Source organism: Dermacentor albipictus, chromosome 2 (genome assembly GCF_038994185.2).
Source record: "Dermacentor albipictus isolate Rhodes 1998 colony chromosome 2, USDA_Dalb.pri_finalv2, whole genome shotgun sequence".
In the NCBI taxonomy this organism is placed as follows: domain Eukaryota; kingdom Metazoa; phylum Arthropoda; class Arachnida; order Ixodida; family Ixodidae; genus Dermacentor; species Dermacentor albipictus.
The window spans coordinates 199669316-199687617 of NC_091822.1; the positions used below are offsets into that span (position 1 = coordinate 199669316).

Below are 18302 nucleotides of genomic sequence, written 5' to 3' on the forward strand. Positions count from 1 at the left end.
ATCGATTTAGGTCGGCATTAATTTCGACGAATGATTATATTAGTGGTGTCCCAATATGAGAAACATGTACCATATTTACCGCGACAAAAAATTCGTTTAGATCTCTGGCCACGTTACGTAGAATAACGATCGAATAAACATAAATACACATTATATGCCAAAGCACCATAGCGGAGCACACGGATAAACAACGCGTGAAGTAGCGTCAAAGTAATTGCACCCGCGCAATTCCAGCTCTGTAATCGGAGAAAAACCGAAAGACTAAGCATGTAGCCCTCCGGCAGACGTTTCGGCTTGTGAATTTAACCGAGCATATAAATCCTTTTTAGCGAGCGAGCGCAGCATCTTTGAGGCACTATTTATGTCCGTGCAGTGATAGCGCACGGCAAACCGCCTACATTTGTACAGCCGCATTCACGAAAGTGTTCTTGGACTTGATGAGACCTTGCGTGCCTACGCGCAGGCGCCGCCTTCCCCTCACGCCCAGCGACCGCAACGCAGCAGGGCTGCAGCAGCGCAGCGCCACCAGCGTGCTATCCGCGGCCGTGTAGCAGTGTGTGTCCGCCCCCGATATCCGTGTTAGTTTGGGCTGCTTATCGTTAGGGCCTGTGCGTCGTGCCTCGGGGAGCCCTGGCCACGACGTCGGAAAGTGCTGCGTGTGAACGGCCCACTGGCGCTGGAGCCTGGTCGGCCAGCAGCCGCAGCTAGGAGCCGCGCCGCGGCGGCGGGCGCATGCGCTTGTCAATGGCGGCGGCTCGGGCTGCAGCGCCGCACGCAGCCCCTCGTAGAGGGTTGGCTGACGCCACGCTGGGCCGGCTAGGCGGCCACCTCTGACGCCTTCTCCGATGACTGCAAGCAGTGCCAGTATGGGGTGAGTGAGCCGCACCGTGGTCCCCCCGCCTCCCCACCTAAAGCAGAACCCTTTCACGCCTCCACTTGCCGGCTGAGCCAAACGAAAAAGTTTAATGGGAAGCGTGAAACATCAGCCAAGTCCCGCATGTTATGGCAAAACTATCAGCTACTGTTATGGGATCACATCAAATTAGATGAAGCCGGAATGTTTCTACTTCGCTTCAGCATCTGCTTACGTATTCGCTTCAAGGTACCAATATTGTGAAATTGCCTCAGGCATGTTTGCGTGTTTTTTTTATCAAATTTCTTTTATCATTTGAACGCTACAGCAGGTACGTTGAACACTCTCCAGATTTATGACAAGCTGTATAGCCAGACAGCGGTCATCCAGACCTTCCAAAATGATGGCTTTATGCATACATTATGTTTGCATATATCTTGAAAAGTATAACATCATAACTTGTAATAGACCTCTAAGTAAGCCGAGTAACAATGCCATCAGCGTTTATGCGATGGCGAAATGTTGATTTGTGCAAATAATGTACAAGATAATTAGGGGTCTGACCATATATATAGCTTGCGATTGCTACATGATCATAGGTTTAGAAAATGATGCTTCAGAGCATTTGTATATACATAGCGTTTTGCACCATCAGAAAGTTGATTCTAAACTTCACTCTTTCTAAAAGAAGAGTTGATACAAATTCTCTTAGTTTAACTTAATCTATACATACCTGGTTGGTGACGTGAATCCACTAGGTTCAGCAATATAACTGTTTGGATTGCACAACATTGTTTCACAACTGCAGCTTATTTGTTGGTAATTTCACTGTTTGTGATTATGGTTGGTGTGTCAGAACTCGTTTTCTCAACCTAACCTTGTGTTATTGTGTTTGCAGACATGGCACTGCAGAGGCCTGTATAAGCTAGGGTGTACGCAGAGCTAATTTGGGGTTCAGTCACCAGATATTTCAGCAAAATTGTCTGAGCACTCCTTCTAATGGACACACCTTGAGCATCTATCTGCCTGCATTAATTGCACAGTGTCGTGTGCATTAAACTGAGTAATTAATGAGCAAATTCTGCTCTATTCCGCACAACCACCTGACGTCAACTCTAAATAATTGCATCACAAATGCTAATTATTGACTTTTCTTCAGATTTGGAAACAGTATCTCTGTTGAGGCTTTCCTTGAATTTGTTTCCTTCTATCTAGATAGGTTCCCTGCTATATACAAAAGGCAAGAATCTGCATTGGCTCTCGTGTTGCCCCTATTTTAAGTGATATCTGCCTTAGTAATGTTGACCGGGCACTGAAAAATAGCTAGCAAGAGCTAGCAATCAATATTTCACTATGTTTACGATTATTTATTTTTTATATATAGTAATAGCCAAGATTCACTATTGGCTGAGATTATGACAATGTTTGAAAAGGAGGGCCTCTGCTTGAAGTCCACGTCTGAGCGCATGAATGAAAGCTGCGTCCTGTTCGACTTGTCGTTGATGTTCTCCCCCAGTCATGTGTGTTGGAACCATGCGGCAAGGTCAGTGAAGCCACTGTTAAATTATACCTCTGGGGACGTATTCTGAAACGTTCGCCGCCGCGAAAGTTTCGCCCTGGCCATGCCTCCGCCGTTGCAGCGCGCGCTGAATGGCTGGCTGCTTTGATAAAACCGGAAATTCAGTTGCGCCACCTGAATTTCCGGTTTTGTCAAAGCAGCCATTCAGAGCGCCGCAACAGCGGAGGCGTGGCCAGGGCAAAACTGTCGCGGCGGCGAATGTTTCAGAATACGTCCCCTGGTCACACCAAGCTAGTAAAAGACGCGATAGCGTTGTCATGCTTCCACTCTGCGATGAAAAAATTGTGTCCTCATGTGCTGGATGACAGCCTCAATGCACAGGCTAAGAAACTGAGGGAGGCTGGTTTTTCCAAAGAAAGGCTTTCTTCTGCTGAGGAAAAGCTCGGAACCCGCCGTGGTTGCTCAGTGGCTATGGTGTTGGGCTGCTGAGCACGAGGTCGCGGGATCGAATCCCGGCCACGGCGGCCGCATTTCGATGGGGGCGAAATGCGAAAACACCCGTGTGCTTAGATTTAGGTGCACGTTAAAGAACCCCAGGTGGTCAAAATTTCCGGAGTCCTCCACTACGGCGTGCCTCATAATCAGAAAGTGGTTTTGGCACGTAAAACCCTAAATATTATTATGAAAAGCTCGGATGGGACATTAAGAAGGGCAACAGGAGCGCAGAGCAGCCTGCTCACCCAGAAGAGTGTAGGAAAAAGCTGTTCTTCCTTACGTCCATGGATTGACCCACTGCCTACAAAAGGTGGCCTCTCGCTGTGATGTTCAGGTCTTAATTTATGCCCCCAACAACATGGGTATGCTTTGTACAGAAGACACCCGGTGAATCTTGAGCAAGTCGAAGGTTCAGAAGGGTGGCTATAGGGTGAGGCACGTAAACAGTTGCGTCATGCTGCAGTTCAGTGGTGTAGGCCAAGCTAGCTCGCACTTCTCACACCACTGTCATGATTGTGGATGTATCCCTGGGTTTGCCAACACCACCAAATTGTATAGACAAAGGGGGCACAGACAATGGGATCACAATTGTAGAAGCAGCTTGGATGCGCAAACTGTTGGTAGCATGCGTTGCGCAGTCTTGCCTTGCATTCTAAAGAACTTTAGTACTAAAAACGTGTTGATATGCCTCTTTTATAGTGAAGCTGTTATCCTCTCGTTGGTCAGCATTTTTCGTGTCCACATCCGTGCGAAAAAATGTGGGCCGATCCCTGAGGTAGTGCAATATCAGGCCAACCCACAACGGAGGTGAAGCAGGCTTCAAGCACTTAGCAAAGAAGTGAAAAGTGCATACATTTTTTAAAATCACGCATACAACATAATACAGAGCAGCATTTGTTTCAATAAAGAACAAGCCCAAAACAAGCATCCAAACCCTGTAATTAGCTCCTGATACAGTGTGGAGCACGTAGCATTCCCCGCATGCATTTCCCAGTGAAGATTACTGTTGCGCAAGCTGCCATGGTGACGGCAGCTTGTGAATGTAGGCAATGACGTCACTAGCTTTTCGTATATAATATAAACAGCCTAGCAACTGATTTCATTGTTGTTGCTGCACCGTTATGGGTAGACAACGCATAGTTAGGACTCCCAAAGAGCAGTGTGAATATGAGGAGCAGCAATGGGAAAAAGAAATGGCAATACCACCAGCAGTGGCATGCTGTCAAAATTAGCATTACTCCCATTACTACCATTACTCTAAATTACCATTACTACATTTAATCTAAAGCAATAAAGCATTGCTTACTCTCCGCAGTAGTTGTGGTTGTTTTGAACAGCTTTGATGGACATCCACTTTTGTTGGGCCAGGACGGCAAGTCAATTTTTTTTATACCGGTCCTTTCTACGCACACTCCAAGATGTATGCATATTGCATCTATTTGGCATTAATGTTCCAGTTGGAAGTCGGTGCTCGTCCTGTTGTTTTCTTTCCTCTGTGTTTTGTCTGCCGTGCTGTCATATACCAATGAGCAAATTAGGAAGTGTTAGTTGATTGAACAGTCTGTTGGCTTGCAACACTTTCTTGCACTCACTGCTGCAAATAGCATGTTGCTAAAAAAGTGATAAAGATGATTTGCAACAACATGCGACAGCATGTTGCCAAGAAAATCATCTTTATCACCTTTTTTGAGAACCACTTTAAGACTCAAATCTTTGCATAACACTCACTATATGGCAAATCAGTTCTGCAAAAGCCCACAAGGCGCAGGAAAGTTCATGAAAGGGAAAAATTCACATCCACCCGACTGTAGTACGAAGTTACAAAGCAAACTCATACGGGTTTCTCAGAAAGCTTTGCAGTTGAAGGAAAATTTGAAGAAAAATAATGGACCAGTACGAAATTTTTGACTGCAAAGCTTTCTTTCTGAAAAAACCTGTATGGGTTTCCTTTGCAGCTTCATACTACAGTCAGGTCGAGGCCAATATTTCCATTTCAAGACTATCTGGTGTACAAGAGGAACAAACATTGTGGCAGTGTCGCAGTAGGTAGCTCATTTTATTGCGTGTGTGTGTAATTTGACTCCTGTAAGAGTTATGTTGGGAACAGGGATGTATAAGTGAAATTCACAGTGAAAGTTACCATCATTAGCTAGCTCACTGCCTCAGGTATTCACCAGTGTGTGCTTGTCGTTGGACTTCAGAACAAGCATGTGTACTAAGTACAACATAACAGTTTGTTAGGGGCTGAAAAGGTAGTCGACAGTAGTAGAATTATGATTTGATGTAGCACTATGAATGAATTTTGAGTATAGCGTGTAGAATTATGTTTCCATTTACATGGCACAACCATGGTACAACTTCCTTGTTTGACTAGTTGTGTATATGTTGTGGTGGAGCCTGTTTTCCTTAAATAGTGTCTTATGGTTACACTGAGTGGTTCTCAGTGGTTGTCATGTTAGTGAGCAGGTGGCAACAGAACTGTGTTAAAGCCTTTGTTATGTTAATGAGCCTCATGAGGTTCTGACAAGTATAAGTTTGTTGACTGTAATGCTCAGTGGCTAGGTGTAGGTCACCATGTGGGCATCGATAGGAGACTGCTCTTTGGAGGAATAAGGGCAGGGCAACTCCTTCCACATGACCACTCGTGTCGAATTGGGGCCTTGGGTGGGAGCTGCTTCTATATTATGACATCCTCATCAGTGCCTCTTGTGCCGCAGTAAGTGGCTGCCACTAGCACAGTTGAAACCCCACTTTGCCTGGGCATTTTTGCAACATTTTGGTTTCATTTTAATGGTGCACTTACAGCATGGCTCCATAAAGTTGTTTATGCTCTTAATTCCCACTGTTCATAAGAAGTTATAGCATAGTTGACAAACTTGTTGCTGTTTTTTTTTTTCCTTCATAACTTTATCAATATTCACATTCCTGCAGAAATAATGGAGAATAAACCAAAATAAGATTTACATTTGCAGGCAGCTTTAATACAGATCTAATAAGCTCAACAATATACAGGTACACTACCTCAGTGTTTACGCCTGTTTGTGTCCTTGAAAGTATTGGGCATTGGTGCATATCAACAGTCCACAAGACCACTTTTTTTGTAAGAAACTCGGTATGTGACTGCATGGTACTATGTAGCAAACAAGTGTCTAGTTTTTCTCTTGCTATGTTTTACTGCATGCAGTTACTGGTTCCTACAATACTGCTTGATCCCCTTGCTCTCCTGACTGTTATTGAAAACAGAGCACCACTCCCCTTTAGTGCACTAATTATCACTATGAGAAGGATGGTTAACCATTTCATTGTCACTGACGTACTGGTACATTTTCAGGTTTCTGTCTCGCTGTGTCAGTGACGTCAGATACGAATGTGAGGACCATACCAGGAGAGCATTTGCTATTAGCCATGTCATTTTCGCTCCTCTGCATAAGCAAAAGGGTTAATTTTATGATATCAGAGGGGAAAAAGGACGACGCTGGAGATATGTGTCACCTCCGAAAAAAAGAAAGACACTAAAAGGGTTATTCAATACTATGTTACCGTTAGAGATATGTGCTGCATCAACTTCGATATCCACATTGTGTGATATGCCTACCTGCTATGGTCTCGATGAAGAGACTGGGTTTGCTAAAAATAATATAAATACATATTACCCTCCACAGAATTGCTATGTGTTCGAAATTTTAAAGCATGTCTATAGTAGTCTTATAAATTTTGTGTGGGAGGATTACAGCTGCACAGTTAAAGAACGGGAACATTATTAAAACATATGGTCTGATAAGTGTAGGTAACTTGAGTACTCTGCGTACAAAATCAGTAAATGTTATCCATGAAATGCACAATATCAAAGCAAAGTGAAGAGAATTAACAATTTAAAGTAAAATAAAGAAAAGGTTGTGATGGAAGTACATGTTGATGTAACATTTGATGAACCAAATGTTTCTAGCTGAGTTGGTAATGTTTCGCAAGAGCTAATTTGACGGCTTTGTGGCACTCTAGGTAAACAAAAATACACCCAATAAGGATGTGTGAGCCTTGTGGATGAAGGGTTGGTAATGCTATAATGTGGCAGGCATTGCAGTATTAAAACATTGTGGTCTGATGGCACACCATGATTTTTAGCATTTTAAAATATCGCTGCTTGCATGCACCGTTCAGTACTCTAAGTTGCACGTTTCAGAGCAAATACACTGATCATACAGCATCTTACCTGTATAAAAAGTGGTTGATATGGCAGAGCGTTATTGTGCATAACTCAAATCAGTTTTAATGTTGTGCAGTAAGCTTCAGAATAAATATCAAATCAAATTAATCTTTATTCCATCTCCCAAGAGGAAATAGTGATGGCATAACTGATGTGGCTGCGGATAAAGGACTGGTAAACTCCCGCAGGTGTTTCTCAGCTTGTGTAAAATTGGCACATTTTCTCACTTACTTGCTGCATGTGTAAATTCCAGCTGAGATTACTGTCAAATATTGCAGAGAAAAGTTTGGTGTATTGAGCCAAAAGAAGGGGCAAATTGTTCATGAATAGATCCAAATTTAACTTAAGGTATTTGTTTTTACTAGTTTTCTCTCTGTTTTTATAATTCCTATCACTCTGGAAGACATAGCTTTTTGACGGTGATATCGCACACAGTCAAAAGTCTCTCATTCTGGCTCTTCTATAACATGTCTACTCTGGTTATGGCCAGTTAAAGGGACCCTGAAGCACTTTTCGAACATAGTAAGGAACTTGACATAATCGTTCTGCAGAAACCTGCAAGGTGGAGAGAGTAATTAATAAAGGGAAAATTGGTTTACTTTGTAGCCTTTGCCTTTGTGCCTTTGCTTCGAGTTGCTGACAATTTCAACTTCGCCCTGCCATATGCTAGCTGCCTGGTTAGCTCAGATGGCAGAGCGGCTGCCCCGGAAAGGCGGTGGTCCTGGGTTTGAGTCCAGACTAGGACAAATTTTTCTTCAACTGCGAGGCGTTTCTTTCGAGGAACCCACATGAGTTTCCTTTGTAGCAATTGCTACGATTAGGTGGATGTCTCATTTTCCCTTTATTGATTACCTCTCTCCCCCTTGTGGGTTTCCGCAGAACTGTTACGTCAAACTCTTGCCTTTGCTTCGAGTTGTTGACAAGTTCGACTTCGCCCTGCCATCTGCTAGCCACCTGGTTAGCTCAGATGGCAGAGCGGCTGCCCCGGAAAGGTGGTGGTCCTTGGTTTGAGTCCCTGACCAAAACGAATTTTCCTTCAACTGTGAGGCTTTTCTTTCGAGGAACCTGTATGGGCTTCCTTTGTAGCAGTTGCTACAATTAGGTGGACATCTCATTTTCCCTTTAGTAGTAAGGAACTGTTGCCAATCTTTCGTAGAGGTTGCTGTGAACATGCGAGCCAAATATTACTGTACTGCATGCGGAAGAGAAATTACAGTCTCCTGTCAAACACAGTAAAATTCACTTGCTCTCGCTTCTGCATTGTCATCATGCAGCGTCATCGAAAGCAGCTGGACCCACAAACGCTATTGGCTGATTTCGTGATCGTAAGAGCATTCTCAGTTATACAAAATTGCTAATTTTGAGTTAAATAAGTGAAATATATATCTGTGCGACCTCAACAAGACTGGAAAGTCATGTCATCTTTGCGCTGTGCATAGCTGCGTCTGCTGTGCATGGCATCCGAGATGGCAGCAGCATGCTACACAAGGAGAGTAAAGAAAAACTGTTGGAGTGGAGCGAGCTTCCGTCAAGTAGAGCCGCTGAATCATCTTGCTGGAGGCAAAAGCTCACTGCAGCTTAATGGGTTTTGGGTCGTCGTATGTTGCCATGCGCGGTGCTGTGTGGATCCCAAAATGTGCTAGCGTGCTCGAGTGTTTTTAGAATAGTTGACGTGCAAGCAGTGGACATGTTAGCGTTATCCTTCTCGTTTAAATAAAGTTGCAGATTAGCATTGCCTCTCTCTAGAATAAACAAAAATTTTATATATATAGGCTAAAAGGAAACAGCCGCCACCAAGCTTCTGGGACCCTGCATGCGATGAAGATGCTAAAGCAACACCTGATGATAATGAAGAGAATAATGAATACTTGTTTGTTGCATGTACTGCTATTTCTCATGCTACATTTTCTGTTCTTAATTGCGTTTTGTTCTGACAGCTTTCATGATTGGTAAATTTCTACGGTGCATTAATAAAGGTGAATAAACATTAATTATTGCACAATTTCTTTTTTTTTTTGCTTTTCGGCAGCAGCATATTGATGCTGATAATGGAAAAATGCACCAGTACTCGGATATCTCTGATCCGGAGGCTTGCAATATGGCTTGCCTCACAGACAGTGTAGCATTAGAACCTGAAAATCGGTTTAAGCAATTAAAAACCGTTGGAAAAGTCAGCAAACAGTGCTGCGAAGCTCTTGACAGGCCCTTCTTGCCCCCCACCACCAGCTTCACCGGAGCCCATAGGCCAGTATAGGCGACTTCCACTCCAGCAGTTCTTTAACCTTCTTGGTGCTACATAGCTAATATACCGCAGGCACCACCGGATGACGCAACGACCCCTTTCACCGCCTCAACACTCAACTTTTAACTGGGGCTTTGATTTCTTGACTTCTCCACTATGTATCTTCCAGCGCTCTATGCAGACGAAAGAGAGAGAAAGCTGGGTATTGGTGTCATAACTCCACTTATAGTTAAAGGATTAAAAAAACATTGCAGTATGAGATTTGTCAGACAACCCCCTTTAATAGTGAGACCATTCTATGATTAGTTGAATAAATGCTTCAGGGCCACTCTACTGGCCATGACTTCTATTATAACTGCTTTCTTTCCCCTCCGTGTTGATTATTTTTCTAAACAGTACAACTGTAGATACCTCACTCTATGTAGAGAGGCAAAGCTTTGCTCATGTTTCCAGGATGTCGTCATCTAATGAGTGCGTGAGCTTAATCATACCTGGACAACCATTATATGACTCCTTCAATTCCACATACATTGTTTTTTTTATTCAGTTACCTCACGAGCTCTTGAAGGAGTATTGCAGGAAAAGAGAAATACGAGGAGCAGCAAAAATGGAATAAAAAGAAATTTTGCAGTGCTAGTGGGTAAAGACAAAAGAACACGTAGCTAACATAAGTATAAAAACACAACAAAGAAAATAAAAATAAAAGTGACTCGCCATTCCAGCCCTGTGAAAGTGGATGTCCGATGAAGCTGCTGCAAAACTATCACTACAACTGCTTAGGGGGGTATGCAGTGCTTTATTGATAGTTCGGATGCTTGTTTTGCGCTTGTTCGTTATTAAAACATATGCTGTTCTGTGTGGTGTATGGGTGATTTCAATGAATGTGTGTGCTGTTCGCTTCACTTTGCTGAGCACGTTCAGCTTCTGCCTTAAGGGCATATGAGCCATTGCTTTTTTTTCTTGCTTACAACGGTATGAGCTCTTGCATTTTTGCTTGCTTAGTATGAAGGTATGAGCCATAGCTGATCATGACAGGTGTTTGTTTTGAGCTTGTTCTTTATTAAAATGTATGCTGTTCTGTACATTGTATTTGTGATTCCAATTAATGTATGCACTCTTAGCTTCACTTTGCTGAGTACTTGTAGCCTCTGAATTAGGGCGGGGATGAGCCTTAGCATTTTTGCTTGCTTAGGGGGGAGGTATGAACCATTGCTGATGATAATTTTTGTTCACGGACGGACACGAAAAATGCGGACCACCGGGAGGCTAACAGCTTCACTGTAGTATATATAGCCACGCCAAGGGTAACTTAGATGCAGTGTGATTAGTGGTGACGCATGAACCAAATAATATACTTAAGCGTGCTTTGAAGGATGCAGGTTTGTAGATGTCAACTATGTCGTCTCGTAGGTCATTCCAATGCTGAATGGCACATGGCAAAGCGGATGAATTGAATGAAATGGTTCGGCCAAAGGTACGTTGGAAGCTAAGATGATTATGCAGACTCGAGGTGTACGAGGTGGATGAGTGCATGCTGTGGATTACTTTGTGAAATAGGCAAAGCAATGCTGTGATTCAAGTGATGAGAGGGGCAAGGACAACTTAATGCTAGTCTCGCTAGAGTCACGGTGATAATCTTGGAGAATGAAGCGGGCGCTGCGGTTTTTAACTAACTCGGGACTCCCTATTAGGTAAGCTTGATGAGGTGACCAGATAGATGCTGCAAATTCGAGTTGAAGCCTAACAAATATCTGATAGGTGAGCTGTCTGGTGATGGCAGAAACATCATGAAGATTATGTTTAAGATACCCAAGCATACATGAGGCTTTAGCAGTTATATTTTCTATCTGTGCGGACCATGATAGATTAGGTGTAAGGAAAAAGCCAAGGTATTGTAAGAGCTGGTGCGTGTAGCAGGGCTAATATCTAGCGAGTAATCAAATGCAGAAAACGTCTTTTTGCACGTGGATGTTATTAGTTTTATCAGTGTTTAGGGTCATTTGCCCAGAAGAGCGCCAGTTAGTAATACAGTCGTCACATTGAAGAGCAACACGAACAAAGAGTGAGCAGATTAGGCCATAAATTGCATAGCCATCTGTGAACAAGTGTATGTATATTTCAGATGGCAATCAATTATATAAATTGGAAAAATTAATGGTCTGAGGACACTTCATAGTGGTATGACAGATATAACACTGCCCATACTAGAGGTGTAGTTGTTGATGACGGTGGATTAGTTATGCAATGACAATAAGTTTATTATTCAGGATACTGTTAGGGAATCATTGTTTAAGCATGAAATTTTCGCTACAGATGGCAGTGAGTGATGCGATTGAAGGCCTTGGCAAAATCGCAGAGTGAAGTGATAATAAACAGAGGAAACTGGTTGGAAACTACAGCTCTGGTAAGCAGGTGCTGTGTTCTAGACTATTCATTTTAGAAAAAAACTAGGTGTGCAGACACTGACACAAAATATGCACTGATAAAAACACACTCTGTTTTCCTTTTTTGTGTCTGTCTCTGCATGCCTAAGTTTTTTCGAACATGAACCCCTACTAACTAGCTCAACTTCTTGTCCTTCAAAATACAGTCAAATGTCTTTACAACAAAGTGCTTGGGACCTTAAAAATTCTTCGTTATACTGGTCACTTCGTTGTAAAGATCGTGCACCATACCGCTCACAATAGAGCAGGCTAAGCATTGTCAAGAAGAGATAACCGTGATTGGACATAAATTCAAAAGATACTTAGTGAAAGAAGTTGAAATTCTTTTTTCTTTTTTTCTTTTTGTTCACACTTCTCATCTCATGATATTGGTGACTATACAGCCAAACTTATTGCACCGAGGTAAACAACATGCACAGTGGCAAAACGATGGAGTGAAGCAAGGTAAAGCTGCAGATCGTTGAATGTTGCTGTTGCCTTCCTTGCTGTGAAAATTCTTGGTTCATTTACAGCCTCTTCACCGTTGTTGACTTCGTTGACTTTGGTGCCCTTTCCATCCTAGGTGGTTTTGAAGATGTTGTCAGTCGTCATTTACAATTACATAACATTGTCGTGAACTGCAACGTACTCATCAGCCATTACACTGGCTGCTCTGTTACAACATGCAGGGTACGAGTTGAGTGATTCCTAGTGCACTGCAGCTGGACTGTAAAGGCCAGTTTATAGTCGAACGTTGCGTTGACGCGCGTGCACGCTCGGCATGGCGATGCCATGCCAGCGAAAGTGCAGCACTCTGTAGTCCAATGCGAGGCATGGCCGACGTACCCAGTGTCCATTGGCATTCCCCAGCTGCAGCTGGCGCGAGATGCGACATGGTGCTATTCCAGTAGTTTATGACACTGCATTTTGTATCAGCCTGGTTACCCAGGCTGCCCCGCGTCCGTGTCTCGTCACTTGTGGTGGTGCGTTCCCCTGCACATTGCAGCTAGCTTGCTGTTTCTTATCATGCTTGCTGAAACTCTTAGCTTCATATAAAATGCACATGCGTCTAGCGGTGCGGCGCACGCATTGCGCTATAGAGGGGTCGGCTTTTGTGTCACCGTAACTTGATGAACCTGGTGTCGCCAACCTCCGCCGATACTGGCTGAAGCGCTTGCTGTGTGTGACTTTTATAAAGTGGCCCTAACACTCGCCGACGGCGGCATGCACGTCAAGCATATCGCTTGCACCATCGTTAGTGCTGGTGCGGAGCCCAACTCAGCTATGTCTGTGGCGGGCAGTAGTGGCACCAGCGCATGGTGTTCATTGTAAAGTAACAAATCAGCTGTCGGGGATGCTTAAATTTCTTTCTTGTACAGGCTAATTCTTTTTAGTGGTCGCCATTGTAGAAGTGCTAACAATACACATGAAACCTGCCGTTGTGGCATAGTGTCTATGGTGTCGCTCTACTAAGCCTGAGGGTTCGGAATCAAATGTTGGCCACAGCAGCTGCATTTTGATTGGGTTGAAATGCAACAACACCCACATACTGTGCATTGGGTGAACATTAATGAACCGCAGGCGGTCAAAACTAATCCCCACTACGGCATGCCATGTAATCAAATAGTGACTGGCTTGTAGAACCCCAGAATTAATTCACATAAAAGATAGGAATTCAGCCAGGGTGTAATCCATTGTTATACAGTCAATTTCATAGTAGAGGTGATCATTGTAGAGACATTCGATTTTATTCATTCAATGTTATGACCATGTATGGGAAACATGACAGGCTGATGGCTCACTTGCAGGGAGCAGCCCATCTTTTCCACGAAAGCGCACGTGTTCCACATCGACCCCAAGACGAAGCGGTCCTGGATACCAGCCAGCAGCCAGGCGGTGAGCGTCAGCTTCTTCTATGACTCAAGTCGCAACCTGTATCGCATCATCAGTGTTGAGGGCACCAAGGCGGTAATCAACTCCACCATAACGCCCAACATGACCTTCACCAAGACCTCCCAGAAATTCGGCCAGTGGTCTGACATCCGAGCCAACACTGTTTATGGCCTTGGCTTTGGCTCGGAGCCTGACCTGAATAAGGTGAGCAAGACCAGGTCCATTTCAGACAGACTGTTGCCTTATAAATCTCAGATGCGTGTGGTACAGGCTGCTTGTAAATGTGGGAGCCTTTTCGTTATGCAAGTGCTGCATTTACTAATTTCTAAGCAAAATGTTTGTACACAGTGCTATGATCATTGCTGTAAACTTGGCTAGCCCTATACAATAAAACTTGAGGTTCTGTTGAACCCCAAAATGCCGTTTACCTGAGCCATCATCATCATCATCCCCCTTAATTGCAGTGCAAGGGCGTCTCCCAAAAATGCCTCGCCTTATTAAACAAATGCCTTGCCTTATTTAAAGGGCCCCGTAAACAACCCCAAGGTCTTAAAATTTGTTATATAGTGGCAGTTGTGTACAAGTCTACAATGAACATGCAGCCACTAGAATTTTTGAAATTAGTCCCATAATAGCAGTCACAAGTGTTTGGTGACCAGAATGTAGCCATCGCTCATTTCTCCCTCTACTCCTCAAGTGAAATGTGGGCACTACATCATTACCACTTTCACATTCACACTTATTTTTTTCTTATTTCAAAACACCGTCAACTTCCAATTACCACGACTCCGTGTTTTTTGGCTACCCACTGTTGCTCCTGTGCCGCCTGTGCTCCTACGAAGCAGTGCCGTGATAGATCCTGTGTTGTGGACAATGTGTGATTACTGCCTGTTTTCTTTGCAATACGTTGTTAGAGGCCCTACAACCGACTGCACAAAGAGGAAAGAGAAAGTGCAAGCAAAAGACAAAGGAGGCCTGCTACCCACCGGTGCTTTGCAAGTCCTGCAACATGATACTGTACCACCATGTTTCATATACAGTAGAATCTCGGTGATATGAACCCGGCTGATACGAAATTCGGTGTGATACGAATTCGCAAAATTCCCCCGCCCAAAAGCATTATGTACAATGGGCCGAAATTCGGATGTTCCGAACACTTTTCCGCGTCGCGCCGGGTGATACGAACTTCGGTACCGCAACCGTCGAGCCGCCACCAACGAAAAAAAAAAACGGCGTAGCATGCGTCAGTGCCAGTTTGGGATTCCGCGGCAGCAGGGAGGGTAACGAGGCAAGGGAAGCTTTCTCTCTCTCTAGTTTTTGGGGGCGGCCTCTTCGTCTTTTTTTGTTTGTTGTTGCCGGAGGCTAGCGCCGCTGCTTATTGGTTAGCGCTTGTCCTTGTCCTTAGCGCTTGTCCTTGTCTGTCTTCCTTGTGTTCGTGGTTTTATTTGCGCTAAGCTACTACTTCAAATATGGACGACCAACTAGCCCAACAGTCAACTCTTCTAGCTTATTGGTTCGTTCGCCCTGCGAACCAGCCAACCCAACCGGTCGAGCGCGATTTGTCCTCTCCACATTTCTCGTGGCCCTGCGCGCCCATTCCGCCGGTCTTTCCGCTACAGCCAGCAAGCAGATCGCCACGCCAGCAGCAGCTCCCGCTTCTTTGTTTCCTCGTGCGCGACGACTACGGAAGTGCAGCGTGTTGTTTGCGTGTGTCGTTTTGTGAGCATTGATCGCGTCAGCCCGAAAGGTACTGCAAACAGTACGATGTCGCGAAAGCGGAAGGCGCTGTCGTGGGATATGACGCATGCGATGTTTTTAACATTGATGAGGCAGGGCTGTTTTACAACCTTCAGCTCGAAAAGAGTCTCTGCTTCAAGGGCGAAGCCTGCCAGGGAGGACAGAAAAGTAAGCAGCGTGTGACGGTTTTGTTTTGCTGCAACGCTGACGGGTCAGAAAAAATGAAACTGACCGTCATTGGAAAATACCAAAAGCCCTGATGCTTCAAGGCAGCCGGTCGTTTGCCCTGCACATATAGAGCCAATAAAAAGGCGTGGATGACATCGGCTCTGTTCGTGGAGTTCGTGACATACTTAGACCATAGGATGTCATGCAAAAACAGAAAAATTGTTTTGCTGCTGGACCAGTGTGCGGCGCATCCAAAGCACATGACGTTACAGAGCATCAAAGTGGTATTCCTGCCCCCAAACGCCACTAGTCATTTGCAGCCACTGGATGCTGGCATTATTAGAAACGTGAAGCACCACTTCAAAGGTTTGTTGGTGCGCCGCCTCCTTGCAAAGATAGACCGTAAGGACCCAAATAGTATGCAGATCAGTCTTTTGGACGCTATGCATTTTATTGCAGTGGCCTGGGAGCGCGTCTCCCCTGCAACCATCGCGAATTGTTTCGCAAAGTGTGGGATTTTTAAATCCGCAGTGGCTACCACCTCGCAAGTGCCAGATCCAATTCCAGTTGATGTCTGGAACCAGCTTGGCGTCGACTGCAGTGCCGACGATTTCGTCACCGCGGACGACGATCTCGTCACCTGTGGTCTGCGCACAGTGGACGACATCGTGGAGGATGTATCATCGCAGCCTCGAATTTCGAATAGTGACGATGAAGAAGACGAGTGCCAAAATGGTGACGATCAACCACCGTCGGCAGCCGAAACCATGCATGCTCTCGATATTCTGCGGCGTGCTGTGACGTCCGAGACTGTGCGTGAGAGCACTACCGCCCAGTTTTTCAGCTTCCAAAATTCTCTGCTGGCCGACCTCGCAGAGAAGAAGACGCAGAAGGACATCCGTGACTTCTATGCACGTAAATAAATGTGTTTTTTTGTGCGTGTCTCATGGTTTCGGGACGGATTTCGCTCGTTTTTGGTGATACGAAATTTCGGATGATACGAATATTTTCGCCACCCCTTGAGATTCGTATCACCGAGATTCTACTGTAAACATGCCATTGTCGTATGCAGGTTGTACATCACCGATGCCTCAGAGAAAAATGAAAGCTGAACTTGCATGCAAAAAAGTACTTGCGTTCTGTAAAGTACTTGCATTCTGTGTTCATTTTTTCTTTTTCTTTTTTTAAGCTTGTAAATGCATACTTGGAAAATGAGAGATGTGGCTCTGCGAATAGCAAACCAGGAAATGCAACATGTGTACGGAAAAACAAGCAACACGAAGATGAAGAGCAGGGGTGCAACTCCATCAAGTACAAGGTGTGCTTGCAGATGAACCGGAAGTCATAGGTTCTCGTTGGTCTACCAATCGACAGTGTTTATCCTGTTGATGTGACCTGGTGCACCCTGTTGACATTGCCAGGTGTGCAGCGGCACTTGAAAAGCCAGGAGAAGAGCACAGGATTATTTTTTAAATTTGATGTCACACCATAGCGAGTGGATTGTCACTGCATTCTGTACACGATGCGCATTTATTTGAAATGTGTAAAAAATATACGAGAGTTGTTTAGGGACCAGTTAACAAAGTGGTGAGGAAAAATATGGGTAAAAAACAGGTCACAGGAAACCTGTTGTGTTCAGAATGCTTCAAAATTTATTCAAGTATTGCTACACTAAATGCATTACCATGCCTCTTTGAGACAGAATTTTCTTTCACTAAACTGCCTCTGTTGCAGGGTCTTAGCTTAAAGGGCCCCCCACAAGGTCGGGCCATATTGAGCTGACAAGCGCAAAGCATACAATGCACGCCAACGATCGTGTTTGCAAAGAATTGCATCGCTACGCGCAGCGGAAAGATCAGGTATTTCAATCCGAACACCGTTTTCCCTTCTTTTCGCAGCCGCTGCGCTCCATGATGGACGGTGACGTACTCTCGTCCCTGCGCCTATGTACTCAGGTCCACAGTGTGACGTCGCTTGTGGTGACACGTGACTTCGAGAATTATTCAAAGCACCATCTGTTATTTGTGTGATCTGTTGCTTGAATTAACGAATTGAAGTTTAGAGAATTAATAAACACACAAATGGAATGTCTGAGTTTTTTTTGTTTGACTTCGCACCACAGCAAGAAAGTTGTACTCCCACTTCATCTGCTTGTTCGCACGGTCGTGCAATCACGTGTGCAGATACCGAAACTATGCCGTTTTCTACCGTGTTACAGCACGTGATCACGCTCTGCAATCCGTGTGTTCTGCCTCAGTACTCATTTAGCACTGAATTATACAACTAGTCGTGCCCTTGTGCACAGCGTTCAAGATCGTGCGCTGCGTGAAACCAGACAATAACAACTTGTGCACAGCGCCTAAAAAAAAACATGAAAAGAAAAATGAAGGCGGGGCCCATGACGTATGCGTCACACGATCCTCGAGGTCCGGTATGGGAGAACACATGGAAGGAATTTAACTTGCGGAGGCTAGACGAGGCGAGTGGAGAGAGTGTCTCGCTATACAATGGAGCTCACCTCCTGAAATCATGGGTTCGCGGCATTGAAATATTTCTATCGACTATTAATGAGCTGATTTGAAAAATTTTTGCGACAGAACACACCCTAGTGGACACGCAGCAACTTTCAGCGTATAACCAAAATTTGCTATGGGGCATGGTGAGGGGCCCTTTAACAAGGTCAGCATTGGTTCTACCAAATGGTGCAAACTGCTGCAAGTGGTGCCAACTGCAAATACACTCGAACCCGGCTATATCGAACTCGCAAA

The 18302-nt window shown here is 44.6% G+C and overlaps 1 protein-coding gene across 3 annotated transcripts in view; it reads left to right on the forward strand.

Annotated features, from left to right (window-relative positions):
- Positions 1 to 241: 241 nt before the first annotated feature.
- Positions 242 to 18302, forward strand: part of homer (protein) — a 41879-nt gene continuing 23818 nt past the window's right edge. Inside the window, exons 1-2 of one of the 3 annotated variants that reach the window (XM_065435354.1) lie at positions 242 to 871; positions 13545 to 13833. In XM_065435354.1, the coding sequence (XP_065291426.1) occupies positions 846 to 871; positions 13545 to 13833 (315 nt within the window). In that variant the 5' untranslated portion in view covers positions 242 to 845. Of the gene's footprint in view, positions 872 to 949; positions 1103 to 10752; positions 10788 to 13544; positions 13834 to 18302 lie in introns of those variants that run through there. The other 2 variants (XM_065435353.1, XM_065435355.1) reach the window with 2 other exon arrangements.